The 26,728-nt window shown below is 47.9% G+C and overlaps 1 protein-coding gene across 7 annotated transcripts in view; it reads right to left on the reverse strand.

Annotated features, from left to right (window-relative positions):
* Positions 1-25,200: 25,200 nt before the first annotated feature.
* Positions 25,201-26,728, reverse strand: part of ZNF512B (zinc finger protein 512B) — a 44,289-nt gene continuing 42,761 nt past the window's right edge. For all 7 annotated transcript variants that reach the window (XM_083447351.1, XM_083447352.1, XM_083447353.1 and 4 more), the window contains exon 17: positions 25,201-26,126. In XM_083447351.1, the coding sequence (XP_083303477.1) occupies positions 25,839-26,126 (288 nt within the window). In that variant the 3' untranslated portion in view covers positions 25,201-25,838. The remainder of the gene's footprint in view (positions 26,127-26,728) is intronic.

Below are 26,728 nucleotides of genomic sequence, written 5' to 3' on the forward strand. Positions count from 1 at the left end.
TCTACATTCTGGAAAACTGTGTAGATAAATGTTTTTATATATGGTTATGTATTGTTTCTATTTCTTTTTTTTTCCTTTTCGTTTTTTTGTAACATCTAATAAAATTTAATGTTAAAAAAACAAAAAAGGATATAGAAAGATCTATCCAACCTCATCATCTGGAAATTATGTATGAAAGATGTCAAAAACCAGGCTCACATAATGCCTGAGACCAGATAGCTCAGTTGGTTAGAGCATGGTGCTGATAATGCCATGGTTGCAGGTTTGATTCCCTGCATGGGACAGATGCATATTCCTGCATTGCAGGGGTTGGATTACATCAGGGGTCAGCAAACCTTTTCAGCAGGGGGACAGTCCACTGTCCCTCAGACCTTGTGGGGGGGCCGGACTATATTTTGAAAAGGTAAAAAAAAGAATGAATTCCTATGCCCCACAAATAACCCAGAGATGCATTTTAAATAAAAGGACACATTCTACTCATGTAAAAACATGCTGATTCCTGGACCATCTGTGGGCCAGATTTAGAAGGCAATTGGGCCGGATCCTGGTCCCGGGCCTTAGTTTGCCTACCCATGGATTACATGAACCTCCAGGTGCCTTCCAGTTCTAGGATTCTATGAATAATAATAATAATAATAATAATAATAATAATAATAATAATTTATTATTTATACCCCGCCCATCTGGCTGGGTTTCCCCAGCCACTCTGGGCAGCTTCCCACAAAACACTAAAATACAATAACCTATTAAACATTGAAAGCTTCCCTAAACAGGGCTGCCTTCATATGTCTTCAAAAAATCTGGTAGTTGTTTTTCTCTTTGACATCTGATGGGAAGGCGTTCCACAGGGCGGGTGCCACTACCGAGAAGGCCCTCTGCCTGGTTCCCTGTAACTTGGCTTCTTGCAGGGAGGGAACCGCCAGAAGGCCCTCGGAGCTGGACCTCAGTGTCCGGGCAGAACGATGGAGGTGGAGACGCTCCTTCAGGTATACCGGATCGAGGCCGTATGAACCGTGCACCAAACCACCCACTCTGGAAGCTGGGAGGTGGGGTGGTTAGCCCCCTGTTCTGGGGCGTCATCTGGTCCCACAGTCGTTTTTTTTCTGACCAGTTTGGCCAAGATTTTGCCAATTTGGGTTGCAATGGGGGGAAAGAAGCAAACAAGTGCTGCATCTGTTGTTGCTCCATCTTTTCCATTGCCATCAAAATCTCTGAGACCTTCTTGGGCTGGGGAGCAGGAAAAGAATTGTGGCCTTTGTAGCGCTGGCTGCTCTAAGCCTCAGCAGCTTGTTGGACCATGGAAAAAGTGCTTGTGCAATGAACTTCTTTCCATTCTGGATGATTCAAGCTAAGTCACCATCACAGGTTAGTTGGTCGTGGAACTTAATTCCGTAAATCTTTCCATCTGAGACCTTCGGTGTGTTTATTATGGGGAAGTAAACACGACCGAATCATAGAGCTTGAAGGAACCCAGGGGTCATCTAGTCCAACCCCAATGTTTAGAGGGAAACTATTTCATCTGGATGGTTAAACCATTGCCCAAGCACAGCTTGCCGCATGTCCGTTCATTTTAAGGCAGCTCCATTCATTCCAATGGGGCTTGAGCACAAAGACTTCTCCATGGTTTTTGGGGTTCCCATGAGGTCGGTACAACCTATTTAGAGTAGATTGAGGTGATTTGAATAATAGCTTAATGGATTTGTAAAATTTATATGCCATATATTCTTCCCTCTCAAGCTGTGTTAAATTATATATATACAGAAAATACATATTTTGTCTGTTTTTATATATGCTAGTAGATACATATGTTAGAGACAACCTAACTGGATGCGTAGGGACGCGGGTGGCGCTGTGGGTTAAAGCCTCAGTGCCTAGGGCTTGCCGATCGAAAGGTCGGCAGTTCAAATCCCCACGGCGGAGTGCGCTCCCGTTGCTCGGTCCCAGCGCCTGCCAACCTAGCAGTTCGAAAGCACCCCCGGGTGCAAGTAGATAAATAGGGACCGCTTACTGGCGGGAAGGTAAACGGCGTTCCGTGTGCTGCGCTGGCTCACCAGATGTGGCTTTGTCACGCTGGCCACGTGACCCAGAGGTGTCCTCGGACAGTGCTGGCTCCCGGCCTCTTGAGTGAGATGGGCGCACAACCCCAGAGTCTGTCAAGACTGGCCCATACGGGCAGGGGTACCTTTACCTTTACCTTTTAACCGGATGCGTAATACATGTTTATTTGTTGTTATATTTATATTGTGCCTTTCATCCAAGGAGCTTCGTGGTTCTTCCCTTCTCTATTTTATCCTCAAAAAAACCTGGTGAGGCAGGCTAGGCTGAGAAACTGTGGCTAGCCTAAGGGCACTCTGTGAACATCATGAATTTGTGCCCTGGTCTCCCAGGTCCTGATCCTGCATTCAAACCACGACCACACAATGGCTCTCTTGTAAGTTTTAAGTGATAGTTAAATGTGCATCTATTACGTAACTTTTCTTTCTTCAAAGGAATCCCTGTGATGTTATCTAGCCCACTATTCTGAGAAATCTTAATGGCGTTCCTCAGTAACATGCCGTATATCACAAATTTCTCCTTCACAGCAGACGCTTTTCTGAACGATAAGCTTGCTCACCACTATCGCCACAGTTGCAAGAGTGCAGCGCCTGCCCTCTCTGTGATCTCACAGCAGCTTAGCCAATCACAGCCAGAGGTCTCCGCCAAATCCCTTTAGAGGTGGGGGAAATTTCTGGCCTGGGTGCCCAATGTGGCCCCTTAAGCCTTTTCACCTGGCCCTTGGTGCTGTCTCCCATGGCCATAACCACCAGCCCTGCTTCACATCTTCCTTGGGTGCCTTTGCTTGGCCGAAACACGTCCTTGAATTCTGATAATGCCTTTTGCTTGATGGGTGGAAGATAAGGAGGCGAATGCAGAAAGTATCCTACTGTACAAAGGGGACGATTATATCTGCTGCTGACCCTGCCCGCCTCTGCCATGTGGCCCCTGGAAAGTTGTCCAGAAGAGAATCCAGTCCTCGGGTAGAAACAGAGTTTACCCCACCACTTTAGGAAACGGGAGCGCAGGAACCTATCTACATATGTGGTGGGAGTGCAAAGAGATAGTGGGATTCTGGGAAAATATCTATAATGAACTGAAAAGATGTTTAGATTTTCATTTGGGGAAAAACCCAGAATCCTTTCTCCTAGGTATCATGTCAGAGGAAATAAAAAGAATGGTCAGACTAAGTTTTTATGTATGCAACTACAGCGGCAAGGTTATTGATGCCACCCGCGTCCCCCATGTATATAGTATAGGTAGGTATTATATAGAGTAATGTAGGTATGTTTTATGTTATGAAATTTAGGTAGTGTGTTGTGTACGTGTATTGTGTAAATGTATATGTACGTGTTTTATATGTTAATAAAAAGGGGGGGGGAAACGGGAGCGCTGGGCTGCATTGTTATTCTTGTCTCCCTGGCTGACCAACGACCCACAAGATACAGAGTATGGAGACTTTGTCCCCCCTGCCCTCAACCCCCCCCTCCCAAGATCTGCTGCAGATATTTATATAGCACAGCTGTGTCCCCACATAGGGGCCTAGCAGTGGGGTGAGGCCTCGAAGGGGGGGAGCACGAATGTGGAGCTCCTGATCTCTGCGGCTTGGAGCGTCCCGTAAATTATTCCGCCAAGTTGTGAATGGGGTTGAGGAGTGTAACCAGCCACTCGGGTTTCTGGAGCTGAAAGGGTTCAATCTCTCCCAAACGGACTCTTATTACACACACGCCAGACATTTGTCCAGCGCAAGAGGCGTTCCTGCAAAAGGAAGGGTGCTCTCTGCTTGATTCCGGAACAAGAGACTCCTCTGTTTTTACATACACACCCTCCCTGCTGATAGAATATTATCTGCTGTTGCAGGAAAGACACATGCCGCCAGCTGAAGTCAAGAACGCATAAGGCAACACAGCCTGCTCTCTGCTATCTCTCTGACTGTCAGCGCAGCTGTCCCGGGGAGCCATTAATAGCCTCTCTCGTGAGGGCACAGGAAGACCAGCATGCAAATTAAGGAGGCACAAGGATTTGAATAATGGAAATTTCACTTTGGGAACGCAAGGCATCCCTTTTTTAAACTCAGGCCATCTCCACCGGTCGTCCGGGTCTCAGAATTTCTCTGATACTTTGGAGGGGAGCACAGCAAAAGGGCAAGGCAATGGTTTCCTCAAATGTACAGCTGGACTACCGCAATGCAATGCACACAGGACTGGAAGATGGCCTGGAAACTGCAGCTTGTATAAAATGCAGCTGTTATGAAGTGCTAGGAGAGAACATATCTCGCCTGAGTTGAAAGAACGCCAACAGCGACTGGTCTGCTTCCAAGCACAATCCAAAGTTGCATTGTTCTTCCTTTGCTATATTTGCAATAATAATAATAATAATAAATAGCGTGGGGGAACATAATCCAAAGTGCATGTGCTTGTTTTTGAAGCCCAGCATGGCTTCGCTTCCGGGTAACCAAATGAATACTTATTTACTCATTAAATTTGTATAGTGCCCTTCATCCAAAGATCACAGGACGGTTCACAGCATGAAGCTGCAAAATAAGAACACGAAATACGTAACAAAGAACAAAACAAGAACAAATCAATATCTCCCTTCGCACAATAATATGGAGGTGGTTGGAGGATGGATGGTGGCTAACGGATTGAGGTTGAATTCTGACAAGACGGAAGTACTGTTTTGGGCGGACAGGAGGCGGGCTGGTGTGGAGGACTCCCTGGTCCTGAATGGGGTAACTGTGCCCCTGAAGGACCAGGTGCGCAGCCTTGGAGTCATTCTGGACTCACAGCTGTCTATGGAGGCACAGGTCAATTCTGTGTCCAGGGCAGCTAGGGAAATTTTTAATGACTGATGTTTTAATGTATTTTTAATTTCTTGTTGAAAGCCGCCCAACAAGGGAGGGGTATAAATAATAAATTACAGGTGCCCCGCAAGACGAATGCCTCGCAAGACGGAAAACCCGCTAGACGAAAGGGTTTTCCGTTTTGGAGGTGCTTCGCAGGACGAATTTCTCTATGGGCTTGCTTCGCAAGACGAAAATGTCTTGCGATTCCTGGGGGTTTTTTCCCGCTCCCCACCCCCTTTTTCTAAGGCACTAAGCTGCTAATAGCCTTTTAGCACCTAATCCGCTAATCCCTTAAGCCTTTAATAGCCGCTAATCCGCTTGCTTCGCAAGACGAAAAAACCGCTAGACGAAGAGACTCACGGAACGGATTATTTTCATCTTGCGAGGCACCACTGTATGATTACATTCATACCTCATGTTATGTTTGCTTGAGGTTGAGCGTTTTCAGGTTGTGTCCTGCGGCGACCCGGAAGTACTGGAAAGGGTTACTTCCGGGTTTCACCGCTCGCGCATGTGCAGACGCGCAAAATGATATCACGCGCATGCGCAGAAGCAGCAAATCACGACCCACGCACATGCATTATTTTGCATTATTTTCAAGTTGCGAACAAGCCTCTGGAATGGATCCTGTTCGCAACCAGAGGTACCACTGTATTATGATTTCATATATATATATATATATATATATATATATATATATATATAGGCATCCATCTGTCTTGGGAGACATTGGAAGAGGGCGCCTTTGGGAGTGAAGTCAAACTGTCTGAGAGTTACAGCGCCTGCTGTGGCTGTAGAGACTGATGCAGGAGGGACATGTTTTGTTGCAGCTGGGGCAGGTGAAGGCATCCAGTTGTGCTGCAGCAGCTGCACCGTGGCATTTCTTCTTTCTGTGCTCCTCCCAGCCGGTCATTCTTCCTCTAAGGGCACAAAGGACCCCTAGGTGCATCTCTGCTTCTGTGAAGCATTGCCATTCCCGTTTCATAGAAACATAGAACTGTAGAGTTGGAAGGGACCACAACGATCATCTAGCCCAACCCCTGGCCAGGCAGTAATCTTTTGCTGAAGGTGGGACTCAAACCCGCGACCCTCTACCACTGAGCTATCCCAGGTGCAAAGCTAGCCTTTTCGGCCCGAAAAGACCACACAGCTAGAGCTAGCTTTGCAGAAGCAGAGAATTCAGATTTCTTGTGACCAGTCACTGTAGCCTTTGTGCAATGCCTTAGAAGCTGTGTCAAGACCGCCACCCAGTGGCCTGATGGGAATTGTGAGAGAGACGTAGAATCATAGAATAGAATCATAGAGTTGGAAGAGACCACAAGGGCCATCGAGTCCAACCCCCTGCCAAGCAGGAAACACCATCAGAGCACTCCTGACATATGGTTGTCAAGCCTTATATCAGGAGTGCTCTGATGGTGTCTTGAATGTGTCTTGAATGATGACGTCTTTAATGCGCCGACAAATGCCTCTCATGAAACAGGCCATTTTCCACGAAAGCTTGTGCCGCACTTAGAGCACAAAGGTGAGAACATTCAGAGGAGAAAACTCTTGTTTCCTTAAAACTGCATTTTCTTAAAGACGCCCGTTTTCTTGGTAGTTTTTAGCTTGGCACAAAAGCACAGACGTCTCCGTCAAAGGAATGCGGGGAATCCTCTACGCGGAACGATTTCACTGAATCGTTTGTTCTTGGATAAGAATGGAATCCAGCTAATGAATAAGATAATGAATCAAGAGGTATTGGAAAAGGATGTTGAAGTTTATAGATTAAAAAAGAACGCTGCCCCCGTTATGGCCAGCACATGGACTTGACAGAATAATGCAGGAATCAGTGATGGATAACCACAACGCGCCATCGCAAGTTAATGAATAAGAGCACTATATTGAGGAGTTGAAAGGTTCTTGGCACACACGTAGTTTGAAATCTTTGTGTAAAATCTGAACATCTGACTGGCTTAGATTTAATGGAGTGGGTTGTAATTACCGTATTTTTCGCTCTATAAGACGCACCAGATCACAAGACGCACCTAGTTTTTGGAGGGGGAAAACAAGAAAAAAAATATTCTGAATCTCAGAAGCCAGAACAGCAAGAGGGATCGCTGCGCAGTGAAAGCAGCAATCCCTCTTGCTGTTCTGGCTTCTGGGATAGCTGTGCAGCCTGCATTCGCTCCATAAGACGCACACACATTTCCCCTTACTTTTTAGGAGGGAAAAAGTGAGTCTTATAGAGCAAAAAATACGGTACTATGTAGAATGGTCTATTGTAACCTCATGATTGGCTGATGGTACTTCATAGAATCACAGAATTATAGAGTTGGAAGGGACCCTGGAGATAATCCCCCTCTTTATTTTGCATACCCATCACACACCCAGCCAACTTGGTGCCTATTGATCGAATCGCCTATTGCCACGATCCCCCACCTTGGAGGAATGTCCTCAGCATGAGAAATCCTATGCCTGCTCTGTGTAGCAGCATCCCAATTGAGGTGCCTTCTATGTGTAAAAGGTAAAGGAAACCCTGACCATTAGGTCCAGTCATGACTGACTCTGGCGTTGCGGCGCTCATTTCCTTTATTGGCCGAGGGAGCCAGCATATAGCTTCCGGGTCATGTGGCCAGCAGGACAAAGCTGCTTCTGGAGAACCAGAGCAGCGCAGGGAAAAGCCGTTTACCTTCCCGCCGGAGCGGTACCTATTTATCTACAGTGGTACCTCGGGTTAAGTACTTAATTCTGTACTTAACCTGAAACTGTTCTTAACCTGAAGCACCACTTTAGCTAATGGGGCCTCCTGCTGCCGCCACGCTGCCAGAGCCCTCAGATCTTGGGGGCCGGATCCGGCCTAATCGCCTTCTAAATCCAGCCCATGGATGGTCTAGGAATCAGCATGTTTTGACATGAGTAGAATGTGTCCTTTTATTTAAGACACATCTCTGGGTTATTGGTGGGGCATAGGAATTCATTCATTCCCCCCCCCCCCAAAAAAAATATATAGTCCGGCCCCAAGGTCTGAGGGACAGTGGACCGGCCCCCTGCTGAAAAAGTTTGCTGACCCAATTCTAGTCCAAACCCCCCCTGCCATTCAGGAATATGCCCCATACGGGGATCAAACCTGTGACCTTGCTATTACCAGCATCACACTCTAACCAACTGAGCTATGCGAGAAGCTTGATGTGAATGGAAAGGCCTTGTGTATAAGCTGACAGCGGTAACAGAATATTCCAATTTTCTTTTCAGTGCCCTCTGTAATAATTCCTGCCCCCTCTCCTGAAAACCCCACGGTAGTGTATTTAATTTTTGCTGCGCCATGGTCAGCGTCAGAAAGAATCGTCACTCTTTGCCAGATTGGCAAGCTTCCCAGCGGCACAGCAAACAAACAAGTGCTTGGCGTTAGGCAGAAACATTTCTGTGCCCTCCCATCCATGCCCCCTTGTTGCGAACGACAAGAACAACATCTCTCGAGAGACCCCTCTTGTGTTCCCAGTTCATCCCCAGGAGAGCTGCAAGCTCCAGTCAGCTTCCACCTGATGCTGCCGCCTCAAAGCCAACACATCAGGCGCCGCTGTTTGGCTCCAGCCACCCATTCCCTGATGCGCCATGTTTATTCCACGAAAACAGCTTTGGTTTTTACAACTACAAGCTTTCAGGACAGCTGTCAGGCTTCGGCTGCAGGAAGCAGATGGAAAAGCCGCGTCAATTTTGTCTCTCGAGTGCTTCTCGTTCTTCAACCAACAGCGTAAACACAGAGGGGTTATAAAAAATGTAAAAGACAACTTACACATGGAATTTGCCGCTAGAAAACTGTACCAGCAGCTTTGCCTGCATTTTGCACCATTTTTTTTAAAAAAAATATTTGGGTGGAAATAGGCCTGGTTTGCAGAAATCAGTAAACCATGGCTTATTAAACAGTAGTTTATTGAACTCTGGCTTAACATTGTGTGTTAACCCTGCTCAGTTTGTTTACTGCCAACAAGCCACCGTCTGAAACCATGGTTGGTTGTTGGCTTACAAGCCTTTAACTATGGTTTGGTGAACCTAGCACTCTTCATTAACTATGGCTTGTTTGATCACCCCACCCTGGAAGCTCACCAAACTACATTAAAAATAAGGCAGGAGCAGATGGAAAATAAAGCAAACTTTTTTGTCTGTTTGTGGTTAATCTGTGATTTATTAAACATGCCATGCCTTAGCATTATTTGTGATCCAGACCATAATGTTGCAAGGATTTCCGCGGGATTTCCGCTCTCTCTAGCAGCAAAAAACCTGTTCACTTTACCAGCTCAAATCAAGATACAAAATGCGCCTAATTTAAATGGCAAGATGCGAGTAACTTTGAATGGCACGTGGTGAAACACTCGGATTTGCACAGAGAATCAGCAAGCCAGAGATCCATTCCTTCCTGACGTGTGGCAATTTCGTCCCTCCTCAAATTTTAAGGCAAACCATGGCTTGCAATTTCATCTTAAGGTAAAGGTAAAGGTAAAGGGACCCCTGACCATTAGGTCCAGTCGTGACTGACTCTGGGGTTGCCGTGCTCATCTCGCTTTAATGGCCGAGGGAGCCGGCGTACAGCTTCCGGGTGATGTGGCCAGCATGACTAAGCCGCTTCTGGTGAACCAGAGCAGCGCACGAAAACGCCGTTTACCTTCCCGCCAGAGCGATACCTATTTATCTACTTGCACTTTGACGTGCTTTCGAACTGCCAGGTTGGCAGGAGCAGGGACCGAGCAATGGGAGCTCACCCCGTCACGGGGATTCGAACTGCTGATCAGCAAGTCCTAGGCTCTGTGGTTTAACCCACAGCGCTACCCACGTGATTTCATCTTAATCAGCTTGAAAAACCAAACTCGTTCCCAATCCTTTGGAAACAAGCAGTGCCCCAGCAGTTCAGAAAATGCAGCAAATGATGGTTGGCTTCAGTCCATGAACGACAGGTGTCCATCAAGTGGGGAACAGAAAGAACATGGATGTGATGAACTTTGAAGGCTCCTCCGTTGTTTAGTGCAGGTGTCCCTAACCTAAGTCCCTCAAGAGATTTTGGACTACAACTCCCATCAACCCGGACCATTGGCCATGATTGGTGGGATTTGCAGTCCTACACAACGTAAGGGCACAAGGTTGGAGAAGAATTGCTTAGTATTATGTGTGAACCAGCCCTATAGCTTGTAGTTGTATGTGAGGTGATGCATTAGCAGATGCCACCTTAAAATACTTCCTGAAAGTTGTGAATCAGAGCACAATACATAATTGTGCATAAGGCTCTTTGGGTCAAGTCCTGCCATGCTTTCTTTTCACCAGCAAGGAAACTCACGCCAAGTATGAAAAAAGGCAATAAACATTTATTTCATACAGCTGTGGGTTGTTGTTGTTTTTTAAATACATACAGTACATAGATTTCTCCCTTCAAGGGTTTTCAGTGGCGCCGATATTAATATTTATTTTATTACAGTACTCAAGCTGAGGAATTATTTTGTCAATGATTACCAAAAGGACAGGTCGTCACAAATCAGAAGTCTATAAGAGAGTTTACAGTTAAAACATTTTTTTAATTTTTTGTGTTGGATTTTTTCTCCTTTTTCTTTTTTTTGCAAATAAACACTTTTTAATATATATTTATATATATATATTTATATATGGTTACAAGTGATAGACTGAAAATCTTTTTTTTTTTCCCCTCCCCATTTTAACTTTTCAAAATACACTTATGCATTAACGCCTGGCATCAGAAGGAAGAAATAAAAAGACAAAAAAAAAAGGAAAAAAAGGGAACAATTCAAAACAACATTTGGAGATGCCCGGGAATGGGTACCACGAAGAAAGGGAAGCAGTGGGAGGATAAAAGGAAAGATGGTTTTGGATACACGGGTGAGAATGTATCGTGGGGGCAGGCCTCCTTGGTCACATGGAAGCACATGAGAGTCACACCAAAACACAGCTTCTAATGGACCATATCCTCCCACCATCTCTCTCACAGAACTGCCCCTGGTCCACTTTGATGGGGGGTGAAAATGTGTGTGCGCACATCCCAGTGATGGGCACCATGTTCAGAGTGATTGTCTTTAATTCTGAATGCATCGTTCTAGGAAGTGACGTTTGATCTCCGTAGGGTTGGAGCAAGTAGCAAGATGATAAATTCCTCCACACACACCCCACCCCGCTCTGCTGAATTATACTGGTATGCCGGCTTTGTATGTGGCAGTCCTGTCCTCAACTCCTGGGAAGGAGGAAAAGCCCTTGGGTCTTTCCTTCCTGGGCTGGTCTCTCCAAGAGTGCATGGCAAGATCAGGGCCCAAGCACATTCAGATGGATGCTTAGAACGGTTTCTCCATCTGTAGCCCTTTTTGTGGCATCCAGCACAAAAGCACATTGTGCCGTCCGATTGTAATGCGACTAACAGTCTAAGGCAGAATTAGAAGCTTCAGCGCTCCTTCATTTCACTGAGCTTAGGCCCAGTCTAACTCTGCATAGGGCCAGGGTGCCCCATTAAGCGTGTTGAATTTCAGTGGCGTGCAGAGATTCTTTGGGCACATTTGCCACTTACCCCATTAACTCGAAGGACCTGATTGTCAAGATAGCTGAAAAGCTTCCGTGTGGATCCAAACAGCTGTTTTCTCACCTTTCTTCAGCAGAAGTGGACATCCATGTGCCGTAGGGAGAAATTCAGTGCAACCACTTTATTTTACAGAAGCATTTTTTTTTTTTGAGATTACTTTATGTGGCAGAGCTAAATGCAACTTAAGCTGTGGGAAGCCGCCAACTCAATTGATCCCTCCTCCCCAACCCCATGGTTTTCAGATGTTTTGAGAGCTCTGTACGCAACAGGGTCATTTGAAAAGTTCGGCAGAAATCCAACAGTTCACTTTTTGAAGACTTCACCTTGGCCAAATGACCAGTGATGCAAACCGCCATCCCAAAGCGACTGAGAAACTTGACCACTTGGTGAGAAAGCAATGGTGTGAATGGACTCACTTTAGCAAGCCATCAAGGAATAAATTAGGGTTTACCCCTCCCCTTTGCAACTCCTGCAATAAACAACTTCTGCACTTTTGACGATTCGGTTTTTCTGTTGGGTTCAAACAACAGTTGCAGTTCTTGCTTTGCCTCCATGTTAATAAATTTAGCGGCTAACTAACCCATATTCCTGTGCACTGAGTGAAGGGTCATGGGAGAATGGTGCATTTTCTAATGGACACTGTATCAAATATTTTTTGACCAGGAAGACAGATGGATGGTGCAGGGCAGAACTGACTGTGCTGTCTTTACAAGCCCCCGCCCCAGGGGAAACACTAGTAAACTATCGCTGAAGTCATTTATTGCGGTAGTGGCAACAAAACCACCACTAATTTAACACAAACCACAGCTGGTCCAGTGAGAATCCTATAGCAGTTAAGATTATCTCCAGTTGTGCCACCACGAAACAGCGTCAACCTGGGAAAATAGCCTTATGCAGAGCTGATAATAAACCTTCATTATGATATCCAACCTGTCCTTTGAGGAGCTTAAAGGTTCTTCCCTCTCCAGTACATCCTCACAACAAGCCTGCGAGGTAGGTTAGGTTGAGCGTGACAATCCTGGGTATAAGGAGGTCATGGCTGTGTGGAACTGTGAGCCCATAGCATCCACACAAGCAACGCTGCTAAGATCTGAAATCCTTCCGGCCTCTCCCTGGCTTGCCTCCATGCAAGTATTTCATGCTGAGAAAACGTCATCTCATATAAAGTTAATACAGTTGCTGGAGTCAACTTTCCTCTGTCACAAACTTTCTGCTTTGCAGCTCAGGTTTGCAACTAAGGTTGCTGGGAAACTGGGAGTCCAGGCCACCCTACGGAACTTGAAAAGGATTTCAATTGACCGTCCAAGTCTTACTAACTTAGGAAGACTGATGTTGTACTTGCAAGCTCACTCCCAAAACATTTCACATGGTCCGGGGTTGTTGTTCGGGAGTGACAGCGCTGTAGATCGCCTTCCCCTGCCCTCCCTTAATTTATTTCTTTTTTAATGACTGAGTGTACAGGATACTGCAATTCTATGATTCTATGAATCGATTAGTCCATGTATCTCAGTACTGTCTACAACGTCTGGATGCGGCTCTGCAAGGTTTTAGGCAGAAGCCTCTCCCCATCCTGGGTTTCACCCTGGGACCTTCTGCATGCAAAGGAGATACGTCTAACCTTCCCCAAGGGCACAGGGCAGGTGTGAGGTCCCAGCCATGCGAGACTCATCTGCTATGGTCCCCTTGTACTCAGGTGTCTCCAGAAATGCTAGCTTCAGCTCCTGGTGGCAACAAACTGAGCTTTCAGTGTCAACAGCTGACGTTCAAAGCCAACCGCACTTCACAAGGGGTACTGCAACCCCTCAACAGCTCCAGCACATAACCAGTGCTCAAAAGTGCTCAAGTACAGCCACAGCTAACACACAAAAACACATCTTATGACATCCGAGGCCTGAGAGCAGCCGGTGGTATGAAGTGGGAGAATCCTGACACGAGGGAGATGACTATACCACTTCAGGCTGCAGGTGCAGGAATCGACTTTTGAACGCTCCCCTGTGCTTTCGAAATGACGAAGCCACACCCTAAAAAAGGAGCAGAGCAGGGAGGGGAAGCTAAGGTAGAACCCCAAGCTCCATGTGTTTTTATATGAATTTGGATGCTGCAAGCCCACTCTGGCTGCATGTACAGTCATACCTCGGGTTACAGCCGCTTCAGGTTGCGTTTCTTTGGGGTTGCGGACTGCCGAAACCCGGAAGTACCGGAACGGGTTACTTCGAGGTTTTGGCAGTCGTGCATGTGCAGAAGTGCTAAATTGCACTTTACGCATGCGCAGAAGTGCCAAATCACAACCCGTGTCTGCGCAGGCGTGGGTTGCGAATGCTGCGGGTTGCGAACATGCATCCCACATGGATCACGTTCGCAACCCGAGCGTCCACTGTATTTATCTTGTAAGGGAAAGTGTAATAATCTTTCTAAATAAATAGCAAATAAATGAGCTGTGAAGTGCTGCTTCTTTGCCTGCAAGGAGGTTTTGATTTCTTTGCTTTTACTGAGAAGAGGGTTCAGAACTGGCCTCTCTGGAGGCAGAAATCTGCCTGAGGTCATCCTCGCTCCCGGTCTGCCTACTTTTGACAGCCAGCAGTTCACCCAGGTTCTGTGGGCAAAGGCTCCCCCATGACTGCTACCAATGGCCTACTAACTTGAGACGACAGAGGCCGAACCTGGAACGACCTTCTGGAAGGCTGCAGCCCATTCATTCTCTTCCTCCTCTAGCTGAGTATGCAAACTGGACCCAGATCGGTAGGGAGTATTTCAGCAGGACGCCTTTCATGGGGGAAGGAAGGCCAAAAGCTGGCAATTTCCACCTGATGCCCCCAATAATCCTAAGAACGCAGGTGTGGGCATGCACAATGAATGACCATCTCAAAAAAGAAGTTGCAAGCATTTCTGCCAAGATCAGCTGATGCTGCAAAGAGCATCTCTGGGTGCACACAGGTGATTGCACAGGTATGTTTGAGCTCCTCCAACCTCCCTCTCAGCAGCAACATCTGAATCTGCACAAGTCTTGGGGAACAGGGTGGGTTGATTCTAGAAACTCGGGGGGCAGAGGGCTTAAAAAACATATCGGATGCTCATTGCCTGGCCCCATATTCCCTGAAACTGAAATTAAAGCCTCACTTGCTAGCTGGTCCAGAAATTATTTATGGCGGTGGCTGCAACACAATTTGCGGAGAAATGATGGCGACCCAGTATAAATGGCCCGTTCGGATGGAACAACCCGTCACGCATACAATTCAGTTGTGTTGTGAGTGCAGCACTCGCAGGGAGAAAAGCTCCGGCGGAACTTTTCTGAGGTCAAATGTGAGAACAGGATCAAATAGGACAAGAGGTTGCTGCTCACGGTGAACCCAGAGCAACGTCGGTTTTCGTTGTGTAAAAAATAAGCTCCTGGCCCTCATTGAGGCAGGAAAATGAAACAAAACCCTGAAGTCATTTAGAGGCTTATGAGCCAGAGGAAGTTTGGGTTGCACTGGCTGGAAAATGAGGTAGGAGTTCTTCTTCCAGATCCCTCCCCCGCCCCAAAACAGCCCGCCATATTTTGAACCCATCCACTCACATTAGCCCCTTCCCAGTGATGCATTGCTCCCAGCCCTTCTTAAATCTAGTTTAAAAAATAAATAAAAATCCACAAATGTTCAGACTGGGGCAAAATAATCTGTGCACAGGAACAAAAGCGTAAATGTGTAAAATCTCCACACTTTATTATTTCAGTTATTGAGGATATATTTTCTCTTCCTGTTATTTGGGCTTTTTCGTGTGTTTTTCTAAATCTAAGTGCAAGCTTCTATGTCCTTCGCTTGGAAGGGGGTTAACAGCACAAGAGCCACACGGTTCAGGAACAAAACGTCTTGTGAACTGGCCCCTTTAGCCCCAAGACGCACGCCACTCAAACTTCAGATCTGCCACCTAGCTGTATCTGTTTAAGGCAGCCTCCCCCATTCTGGTGCCCTCCAAATGCTTGGACTCCTGGGGGAAGGCTGCAACACATCTAGTTTCTTCAGGACAAGAGTCCAAAGATGCTGATGGCTTTCCCTGGGAGGATGACACTCTATGGCTTTAGATTCCCTCCCCCCAAAGAGAGTTATTGCACAGTCTAGGCCATCCTGAGGGCCATTTCCTCTTCTGGGGGGGCTACATCCCAGTGGTAGGTGGGGGATGCCCAGAAGCAAAAGTAGGCTAGTTCCTACACACACACCCTTTATCCTCCACCCAAGATGCAAAGCTGGGCCCAAGAGGTGTGGCCTGTCGAGAGGGGCGTGGCCTGGTGAGAGTTCCTGAGGACCAGATGGAGGGGCCTGGATACTGGGCCCCCGGACCCGAGGCTCCCCACCCTTGGCCTAGCGGGAGACCCCCAAGAAAGAAAAGTGTTGGAAGATTGAAGCATCATGTCAGGGACAGGTTGGGCACAGAGGAGTGGTAGGAGGAATTAGCTTGGGAACCCGCAAGGGAAGAAGAAGAAGAAGAAGAAGAAGAAGAAGAAGAAGAAGAAGAAGAGGTGTTTGGACTTGATATCCCGCCTTTCACTCCCCTTAAGGCAGCGGTTCTCAACCTGTGGGTCCCCAGATGTTGTCGGACTACAACTCCCATCATCCCTAGCTAGCAAGGCCAGAGCTCAGGGATGATAGGAGTTGTAGTCCAACAACATCTGGGGACCTACAGGTTGAGAACTGCTGCCTTAAGGAGTCTCAAAGCGGCTGACATTCTCCTTTCCCTTCCTCCCCCACAAGAAACACTCTGTGAGGTGAGTGGGGCTGAGAGACTTCAGAGAAGTGTGACCCGCCCAAGGTCACCCAGCAGCTGCAGGTGGAGGAGCGGGGAAGCGAACCCAGTTCACCAGATTACAAGTCCATCGCTCTGAACCACTATACCACGCTTCAGGGAAGAAGGCTCAGAGCCCAGGGAGTGGTGGTGGGACTGGGAAGAAGAGGTTTCAGAAGCCGAAGAAATAGAATTCATGGTCAAGGCTCACCTCCCCAACCGTGTGCTCTTCAGATTGTTGGACTCCGGCTCCCATCATCTGCTGACAACATGGTCAGGGATGATAGGAGTTGTAGTCCAGCAACATCTGGAAGGCACCAGGTTTGGGGAGCACGGCCCAGATCATTCCTTTGGATCACACGTGAGCTAGTGTTGAGGGCCCTTCTCGACTTATCTCAAGCTCACTCGGCACCCCCCAATCAAACATGCAACTGGGATAAACAAACAGGAATGAGATGTTGGACTGGGTGACTCACAGGGGTCCTGAACTGGTTCGTTCTCCGTACGCCACTCGAAATCAACGACAGGTTGAGGTGAATAGCTTTTAATTAAGAAAACTGAGGTAGCAGAGTGGCTTGGAGGTGATTCTTGGGAGCCAAAATTGGGAGTGACGCTCCCAGGGCATGCATGAAGCGCCAGCACGCATTCCACAGCAGCGGTGATGGCATCATCTCCTGGGCAGTTTCTTGCCATTCCTTGGCATGCCAAATAAAAAGAGGGGAAAACAACCCACCAAATAAGCCAGGGACAGGGAGCATTTGCACTCCGGCTCCCACCAACCCCAGCCGGCATGGCCAAAGGTCAAAGGTGATGGGCACCACAATGCAACAGCCCCTGGACAGTCCCAGGCTCCCTACACCTGAAATAAGCTAAGCAGAAGAAGCGGTACGTTACATTAGCGCGAATGGCTAAAGGGCTGAACTGCTGAACTGTTAACTTTTATTCCGAAAAACCGCAACGTTCCTTTTATGACAGTATTCCATCTATCAAAATGTCACATGACAGCAAGCTTTTGAGTTCAACAGAACTCTTCATCAGCCTGCATGTTAAGCAAGGGAGGAGTTGGGGGTAAGAAACAAACTGGCTTGGTACTGAAGCTGTAATGTCTGCAGTAGGCAAAATTCATTACTGCGGTATATTCTTAGCAGGGGCAGGGCTCCCCCGTTTCAGAATTTGCCGCTTGCAACCCTGGGTGCTCCCTTCCAGGTTACAACCCCATTCATCCGAAGTGCTCATGAAATCGAAACCCTGCTTATGGCTGCAGTTCACTCTCAGTTCCTTTTCTTTCACCTTGAGACATTTCGGCTGCTCTCACTAACAATCCGTTTGCACCAGTCTATAAGCAGAAATGCACAAGAGCAAAGGCCAAAAAGGTGATTTTGCATTATTATTTTCCTGAATCCCCAGGAAATGAATGCCTATCGCACACAACCAGCGAGGAAACGTGCAGTCCGACCCAACCGGCAAAGTCTGTTTTGCAGCCAGTCTCTGGAGGACACCAGAAATATGTCATTCGTGCCTCTGGAGACGAGCTGTTGCCATGATATCTCCATGCATCAGTAGACGAGATGAACTCTAGGGAGGCTACATTTCCGTCCCAAAGCCGTAAATGGAAGGGATCTTGCGTTAAGCAAATAAGCTACGAGTTCCCAGCTCAAATCTCAGCACAGCTATGAACTCACTGGCTTGGCTTATTAGACTAGCTTCTTAGTCTTAACCTCCCTTTGCAATAAGGAGATAATAACATTGGCGACTTGTTATTTGGATTACTTGAGATAATGCAAGGCCTTGAGAGAAAGCGCCATGGTTAAAAGCAAAGCACTGCACAGCCCTGGAGTTTGTCTAGCAGAAAGCGTAACCTTTGCAAACACGTTGTTGGAAGCATACAAAACCATTTCCATTCGTTGCCTTGCCCAGACCTGACTTTATCATCAGCAGGACACAATGTGAATGAACCAGCTCTCTCCCATTCTATGGAAGCATCCTTGCCTAGTCGCCTGCAGCCCGACTGTTGCTCGCCATAGGTGAATGGGGCAATCATGGATGCTAGAACTAGGGCTGGACAGAGTAAGGGGTTATATTCGGGACTGGGAATCATCTGACATCAGGGTGCTGCACCCACAAGCATGCCAGCTTGTTCTCGGCTTGTTCTTCCAATTATTCCGGAACTACACAGCAAAGGGGAGGAAGGAGACTTTTTAAAGCCAGGAAAAGCGAAGAAGGAGACAAGCAGGAAGGAAGGGATTCTGGTGGGATGGAAGAACGAGGCAGCCTGAGCGGACTATGGACAAGGAAGGATGCAGCAGAGTGAACCTGCGACTTCCTGAATGCACAGATGATGCTACACCACCGAACTATTCATTCAGACAGTCCGCACTAAAGTCAAGGAATGGTTCTCCCGGAGTGGCACACCCACAGCCTCCTGGCACAGGAATTGCTGCCATTTACCAGGAGGGGAAAGGCAACTGGGTTGCCCAAGCACTGGAAGAGGCAATCTGGTGCTCTCATTGGGGCAAGTGCACAGCGTAAACCGCACCATCACGGCCAGCCTCCCAGTAAGCAACAGTGGCACTGCTGCCAGGAGGCTATTGCTGTGGACCAGTGCTCCCCTGCCAGGTGAGGCAGTCCTATTAGGCCTGGCGCCACGGTCAGGTAGGATGGCTTACTCGGCTGCCAGGTTTCCAGGGTTAAAAGGCAATATATTATCAGCTGCTATTTATCTCTGGCTGCCTTTTGCCTACCCACTTAAGGCGCTCAGCAAACGAGAACAACCTTCCCCCCCCCCCCCCGCTTTGTTCTTTACCAACCGTCTGCTAAAACCACATGTAGCAAATCTATAAAGTGAGGCTGTGGAGCCCAGAGGACGGCTTTGGCTTGCAAAGCGAGAGCTAATTATACCTGCGGCATTTGCATCTGAGCACATCTTTGTAATTCTGTGCTTTCCCCACCACTGCTAAACCCGTTTCCGCGTGGTAAATAATGGAGGGGGGTGCCTTTCATCAATCTGGGGAGGGGAAGCAAAGGGTTTAAGTGCTTTAAGGAGGGATCGCGGATCCACCTTTACAGTGGTTTCTCCAGTGGTGGCAAAACTAAGACATTTCCCCCCTAGATTGATTTTTGATTTTGTTGTTATTTATGCTTTATACCGTATTTTATGCTGTTTTTTTGCAGCATCAATTAAGTGTTTTAAATTTGTTGTTAGCCGCCCTGAGCCCAGTTTCCTGAACCGGGAAGGGTGGGGTATAAATAAAAATTCATCATCATCATCATCATTATTATTCATTATTTTGCCACGTGAGGCAAAGGACAAGATGGAGGTCTCTTCCCAATTCCATGTATGGAAGGCGACTGGACCGGCTGAACGCCAACACTGGTGATGGGGCAGTATCCTTTTCTATAACCGAGGGCAGCAGGCTAGCTTAGAACGCTCAGGCTACGTGGCACCCACAAAAATACTGCTTTCCCCACCTGCCTAATGGTAGGGCTGGTCCTAACCAAAGGTCACTACCTCATCAGATATTTTGAAACAGCCTCCACTGCCTCTTCTCTTCCCTTTCCTTTTTTTTGTGCAAAAGCTTTTTGAAACGAATATATCCATTTATTTGTTTGCAAGCAGCAGCAACCTACCCACAAGATCCCTCCCCCCCCCATCATATGGGTGGGATAGCAATTAATCGCCCCTTTCCCCCCCCCTGTGTTGCTCCTACCGTGAGCTTGAGAGCCCTCCCCTCATCCCCACTGCATTTCCCTAAAAAAAAAAGTGCTCAAAATATGGTGCCACAACTCTATAGACTACCCTGCAGGATTGTCATACACTTCACTCCCTCACCCACCCCACCCCCACCCATGGGCATAAGTGCAGTGCGCTACTCTGCAGAGCTGGCGTAACCCATACTCTCTCATCCACCATGTCCCACTCCCTATGGTCCCAATACGGGTATATGAATACAGATATAGAGATACAGCACCCCTTGTTCCCACAGAAGGAAATGCAGTACAGTGCGGTATTTGAGAAAGCTGTGGATTAAAAAGTTGAAGCCATGTACCGTATTTTTCGCTCTATAAGACGCACCAGACCACAAGACGCACCTAGTTTTTGGAGGAGGAAAACAAGAAAAGAAATATTCTGAATCTCAGAAGCCAGAACAGCAAGAGGGATCGCTGCGCAGTGAAAGCAGCGATCCCTCTTGCTGTTCTGGCTTCTGGGATAGCTGCGCAGCCTGCATTTGTGCCATAAGACGCACACACATTTTCCCTTACTTTTTAGGAGGGGAAAAGTGAGTCTTATACAGCAAAAAATACGGTAGTTGTTTGAACTGTACACTTTTTAAAAGTGTGGACTTTAAGATGATTTAAGCGTACTCATGAAAACGTAGTGTTTGAATGTGGCCAAACACCTGCTTGGTGCAGGTGCACCTGCTTGCCACCCTGGGCTGGCAAAACTGTGCCAATCCTGGCCGCCTGGCAAGAACACTGGGTTGCAGCTGTATCTGGTGTGGAGTGCTCCTCGGGAGGAGCATAAGCAAGCTAGATGTCCCTTGCTTAATTGCAGGCTCCAGGGATTGAAGCGGGTGGCCCTGTTATGAAGATCTGGTGGTCTACTGCTGAACTCTGCTCCCTTCCTGCTTTTCAAAGACTGCAAGACTTTTGCAAAAAGAGGCAGCTATCTTAGAATCATAGAATCATAGAGTTGGAAGAGACCACAAGGGCCATCGAGTCCAACCCCCTGCCAAGCAGGAAACACCATCTTGTTAAAGGTGAAGCGGTTGGTAGGTCTTGCACCTGTGGCTTCTCTGAACTGAACCGGCCAAGGAAAAGCTTCTCTGTGCATGAAAAAGTAACCAGTGTCTTGGTTCCAACAGACCCAAGACTTTGAGGGGCTTGATTAAATAAGTGCAAGTCCTTCTGACTGGGCAAAATGTGGAAGTTTTAGTTCAGCTGCCAAGACAGGCCACGCAGCCTTAGATTTCCCCAGGGAGCCAGCCTGACAAAGAGTTAAGCTGACACTTCTAGGCATGCCGTTAATGATTTCCCCGCCCCTCTGAAATTACTGAATGAGGTCTTTCCAGCGTGAAGAAAGGACTATGAACTGGTGGAGAGAGAGAGAGAGAGAGAGAGAGAGAGAGAGAAAGAAATAATGGCAGGAGCTTAATTAACAAAAATGCTTTACCTTCTGAAATTCAATGTGAGAGGGGATGGGAGAGATCATTCAGCCTTGTTATTCATTAAGGGGGTAGCTTCCATCCCAAGTTTTCCCTGTGCTAAAACCATTAAATTAGGTACTACTTTGACGATAGCGTCAAAGGCCAGAGACAAGAAATCGTTCAAAAGAGCAGAAGGCATGGAAGGTGTTCTGGAAATACTGCGGATTTCTCTTACCCCGGTGTAGAAGAAGAAGAGTTTGGATTTGATATCCCGCTTTATCACTCCCCTTCAGGAGTCTCAAAGCGGCTAACATTCTCCTTTCCCTTCCTCCCCCACAACAAACACTCTGTGAGGTGAGTGGGGCTGAGAGACTTCAGAGAAGTGTGACTGGCCCAAGGTCACCCAGCAGCTGCATGTGGAGGAGCAGGGAAGCGAACCCGGTTCACCAGATTATGAATCTACTGCTCTTAACCACTACACCACACTAGGAAAAGCATTTCTGTCATGCTGCCATTGGCCTTGCCTGCACATCACTCTAAAGCCAGCTTCAACAACCTGGTGCCTCCAGATTCCCATCAGCCCCGGCCAGCTTGAAGGGACCACTACGGATCTCTAGCGCACTTTCACACGAACCCCAGGAACATTTGGAAAATAATGGGGCAGGACAGGTGCCGAGAGCCCCTTTGGCGTTTCCCGAATTTCAGTACAAACTGTGGAACTGAAACCAGGGGCAGGGGGGTGGAGTCGCTTGCGTCTTCAACAGTGCAAACTTCAAAAAGCAAACAAGGCTAACAAACAAGCAGACTGATGCCCAGTTCTCCTTGTAAGCATTCTGCCTTGTTGGGCTGTTGCAGCTACAGAGGTCAAGTGGGTTGCACATTTAATTCAGAAGGATGGTGTAATGGTTCTAGGGGTTGCTCGTGCGTAAACCGGCGCCACACCTGGCTGGGTTGCCTGAGTGAACCCTTTCTGTCTGGACAGCCACTCGGCCGTGGCTGTCTCAATCGCTGGCAGAATCCGTCAGTGGGCGTTTCTTGAACTTCTTCCAGCATAAAAGTTCTTTGACGCCTAGTCTCCGCCTACTCTCCCTGTGCGGAAGCCTTCTGCGCAGGGAGGGTGTGGGCATCGGAGGACCCGTGCTCTCCCCACTGGTCCCCGGCGAGGAGTCTTGGAGCCACCTCACCGATTCCCCCATCTGCCCCCCTCCTCCACTGGTGCTACGCTGATTTCCTTCCCCAGAAGATGTGCTGCTTCTCTCCCTCCCGGGACGCTCTCCGGAAGCCCTCCCTCTCCTTCTGGCTCTTATGGCAGTTCCCTGACAGATGGCATCTTGGCTGGTTAAGGGAAAGAAACTAGGAGCTCAAGATGAGGAACATCTAAAGGAGTTGGGCATGTTTAGCCTGGAAAAGAGGAGACTGAGAGGAGATATGATAGCCATTCTCAAGTATTGTCACATGGAAGATGGAGCAAGCTTGCTTTCTCTTGCTCTCCTTCCTTAGAGGTTTTTGAGCAGATGTTGGATGTTCATCAGTCATGGATGCTTTCGTTGAGATTCCGGCATTGCAAATGGTTGGACTAGATGATCCACACACCCCTTACAACTCTGATTCTATGAATGTGTGTATGAATGCCGAAGGCTCTCAATGTGAAAACTGCCATCCTATATTATGGCTCCTCATTTGATCATCCCATTCCTTCTCCTAGGAACCCTGAAGCTTAAAATCGTCAATTCAAACCCCAAGACTTGCCAACCGCATCGATAGCAGACAGGCCCAAAGTGTCTTCTAAGCTTCAAAGACTTCCAGTTGGCTTCTTATGCCAAATACCACAGGGTTGGTACAACTCAGTTTCTGCCAACCTGGTGGCCGCCAGATGTTCTGGACCACATCTCCCATCAGCCATAACAGCTGTACTCCAAAACATCTGGAGGGCATGAGGTTGGGGGAGGACTGTTAGAGCTACACCTTCATCAAAGTTAAATGGGACTGATTTCTCCATTATTCCATCACTGGACTACAACTCCCAGCAAGCCTGATCATTCTCAATGCCGGCTTTGGCTGATGAGAGTTGTAGTTCAACAAAGCTACCTGGGCCTTAAAAATAACCCCCCTCTAGGCAGAAACAGTAGCCAGCCTTGATCCCAGAAGCGGTCCCTTAGGCCAGAGGTGTCTATCCTTTGAAAATTCAGAGATGGCGGAAAGAGCGTTTATAACCTTACTGAGAACCTAGACAATTTTCCCTGTGGCCTAAATCTGGCGTTTTAGGATATAGCCAAAAAGCACTTCTGGGGATTCCTGATATCGGGCAGCACATACTGGCACCATTTGCCATGTGATGGCGGAGAGACTGGTTTCAACTCAAGGCCCCAACAGCTGAGGTAAATGCTGAGGTGTTCGTTATGCTGAATTAACATAATATAACACGCCAGGTCACACCCAATCCTATTCAAGTACACTTCCCACCCTCTACTGCAGGAGTCACCAAGGTCTCCATACCTCCAATGGCGCCTGCAAAAAAAAAGTCTCTGCAAAATTCCCCTCAGAAATTCACAATGCAGGAGAGACCCTGTTCAATCTTTCTGCTCAGATCCTGTTGGCTCCCCCTTCCCCAGCAGCTGTTTTTGCATCATGCCGCACTCTTGTGGCAGCCATCTTGGATGACGGCACATCCCCGCGACGGCCATTTTGTGACCGGCGCCCACGGCATTTTCTCAAAATTCAAAATGTGCCGGCTGGCCCAATATACGGTTGGCATCCCCCTGCGCTGCAGAAGTCAACCGATGATTTAATTATAGTTGGCAAGACCTTCCCGGTATTTTTGTTCTAACGAGTCAAGTTCAGGCATTCTGCATGAGCAGGAAATATCGAACCCCATCTCTGCCCCCAACTTTCCCCCACAGAGCAGGGAAGGATGACTTCTACCCGTGTTTTCCTGAACGTGAGGTTAAGCCTCCTGGCGACTGGGAACTCTGCTTTTGTCTTGATTTACTTCCTTATGATTACATTCAGATCCCACCTCCCCTCTAAAGCAACGGTTCTCAACCTGTGGGTCCCCAGATGTTGTTGGACTACAACTCCCATCATCCCTGACCACTGGTCATGCTGGCTAGGAATGATGGGAGTTGTAGTCCAACCACACCTGGGGACCCACAGGTTGAGAAACGCTGCTCTAAAGAGTTCAGGGCAGCGTGCTCTCTCTCTCTCCCCATTTTATTCTCACAACAACCCTGTGAGGTAGGTTAGGCTGAGGGGCTGTGACCGGGCCAAAGTCACCCGGCAAGCTTCACAGCCAAGTGAAGGATCTGAACCTTGGTTTCTCGGGTCCCAATCCAATGCTCTGAGCGCTACACCACAGGAGCATTTCCGACCACATGGAAGATTCCAGCAAATGTACTCGACATCCCATTTCAGACCTTCTGTGCTCAACAAGGGAACAGCAGGATGGAGCTGAGGCCCAGAAGATATTCACGGCTCTGTGGCTCCTTTATGGTTTGATATTTCCTCCAGGCAGAATAAACGTTCTCGAAATTTATTTCGCACCGCAATAAGCAGTTTCCGTTCAAAGCTTCCCCTCAAAGAAGTATGCCTTACAAAAAAATGTTTGTGATTTTCCCCTGCAGGGGTTCCCAGGCAAGAACTGACGCAGCGAGAGGACGGCCATTTTCAAAACTCCCCACAGGCCTGCTTCCAAAAAGTCTCATTGCCAAGACCCTCCCCGTTCCCCGCCCTCATCCCCAAACCTTGACAACTGAAGGATATAGCTCCCCAAAACTGAAAACGGGGAACCGGGTCCCAAATCAGAGCAACGTTTAAAACGTGAACAGAACCTAACGACAATCCCGAAACGTCCGTCGTCAAACGACCCCATCGGGTTTTTGTTTTTCCTTCGTAAAAAAGCATCTCCTACGAAAATTATAAAAGGAAGCTGGTTCGCAACCACAATCACAACAATAATTTCATCTGTAAAATTCCCACCAGCTCTATTTCCTAACACATGACTGCTACCTGAAAAGGAATCCACAAATAATAAGAGCTTTTTAAAAAAGGATTTTGACCAGCTTACGCCTGGGTTCCTATTGCACTTTCCTCTCCCTTTGCTTGAGCAAACCCCCCCTTTGCTCTCTTCCCCTCTCCTTCTCTCTCTTTGCTTGAACGGCATCGGGTTCGAATTCAGAAGCAGGAAGAAAGGAAGGAGGGCTCTGGCAAACCACCTTACTATTCCACCTGCCCATGGATGTGGGGCGCCTGACCCACACAGGGGGTTATGTACAATCCGCAGAGGTTTCCGATGGAAGAATCTTAGCGGCCGTTCCTCGCTTCGTTCTCTTCTTCCAGTGGTGAAAACAAAATGTCCCGTGATTTAAAGTGGTTTTTCGTTTTTAAAAAAGGGATGAGCAGAAGGGGCCCAGCATATACTGGGAGTAGCTCATCCCTCCTTCCGCCCCATTACCCTGGGCTGTAAACTAATCATTAGTTTTGTTTTGTTTTCTCCCCCCCAAAAAACGACGGCTTATTTCTCTGGCATTTTACTGGACCCCCCTTTCTTGCTCTGGGGGGGCTTGTTACCTCGCTCTCTCTCATCGGGGCTGAAGTCCGCAACCTCCCAGGGCCCCGTCGGTTTCTTATGGTTCGTCTTGCCTATCTCTTTGCTTTTGGCGGAAGATTCCGGAGGCCTTTCCTTCGGTTTCCGCCCCCTCTTCTTCCCGTCTGTGCTTTTCTTCTTCTCCTCGTGGCTGGCAGCGGTCGGCTCGCTGGTCTTTTTCTTCCGGATGGCCTCCGTGGAAGTCCGGAACCAGTTCTGCGTTCAAGGAATGAAAGGAGAACAGAGTCGGGAACTCGATTCGGACGCGGCGCGGAATAGCGGCGGCCGCGGCTCTGCCACAATGCCACAACTACCAGCAAATGTGGCAGACAACAACTAAATGAAGCACCTCATCCCCACTTGAACCATTCTGAGCTGCAATCGCCTGCCTCAGTTTGGGGGTTTGCCCCCAAATTGGGTGAACCAAGGAGACAAAAGGTGACTTAGGAAGGGAGGAAAGCCAACAGGCAGCTAACTGCCTAGAGAATCCAGACATGCAGAGAGACAGAGAGCTGCTTTTCAGTATGTTTCTTGGAATAAAAAATACAGTCATACCTCGGGTTACAGATGCTTCAGGTTGCATTTTTTTGGGTTACGGACAGCCGAAATCCGGAAGTACCGGAACGGGTTACTTCCAGGTTTCGGCGGTCACACATGTGCATAAGCACCAAATTGCAACCTGTGCGCGTGCAGACGTGCCGCTGCGAGTTGTGAACGTGCATCCCACATGGATCATGTTCGCAGCATCCACTGTACACGGTGTTATGTACTGACGTTCTCACCCTGGCCACCAGGGGGTATTGTGTACAGTGGTACCT

This window comes from Podarcis tiliguerta (assembly GCF_965153285.1).
Source record: "Podarcis tiliguerta genome assembly, chromosome: 6".
NCBI classification, from domain to species: Eukaryota; Metazoa; Chordata; class Lepidosauria; order Squamata; family Lacertidae; genus Podarcis; species Podarcis tiliguerta.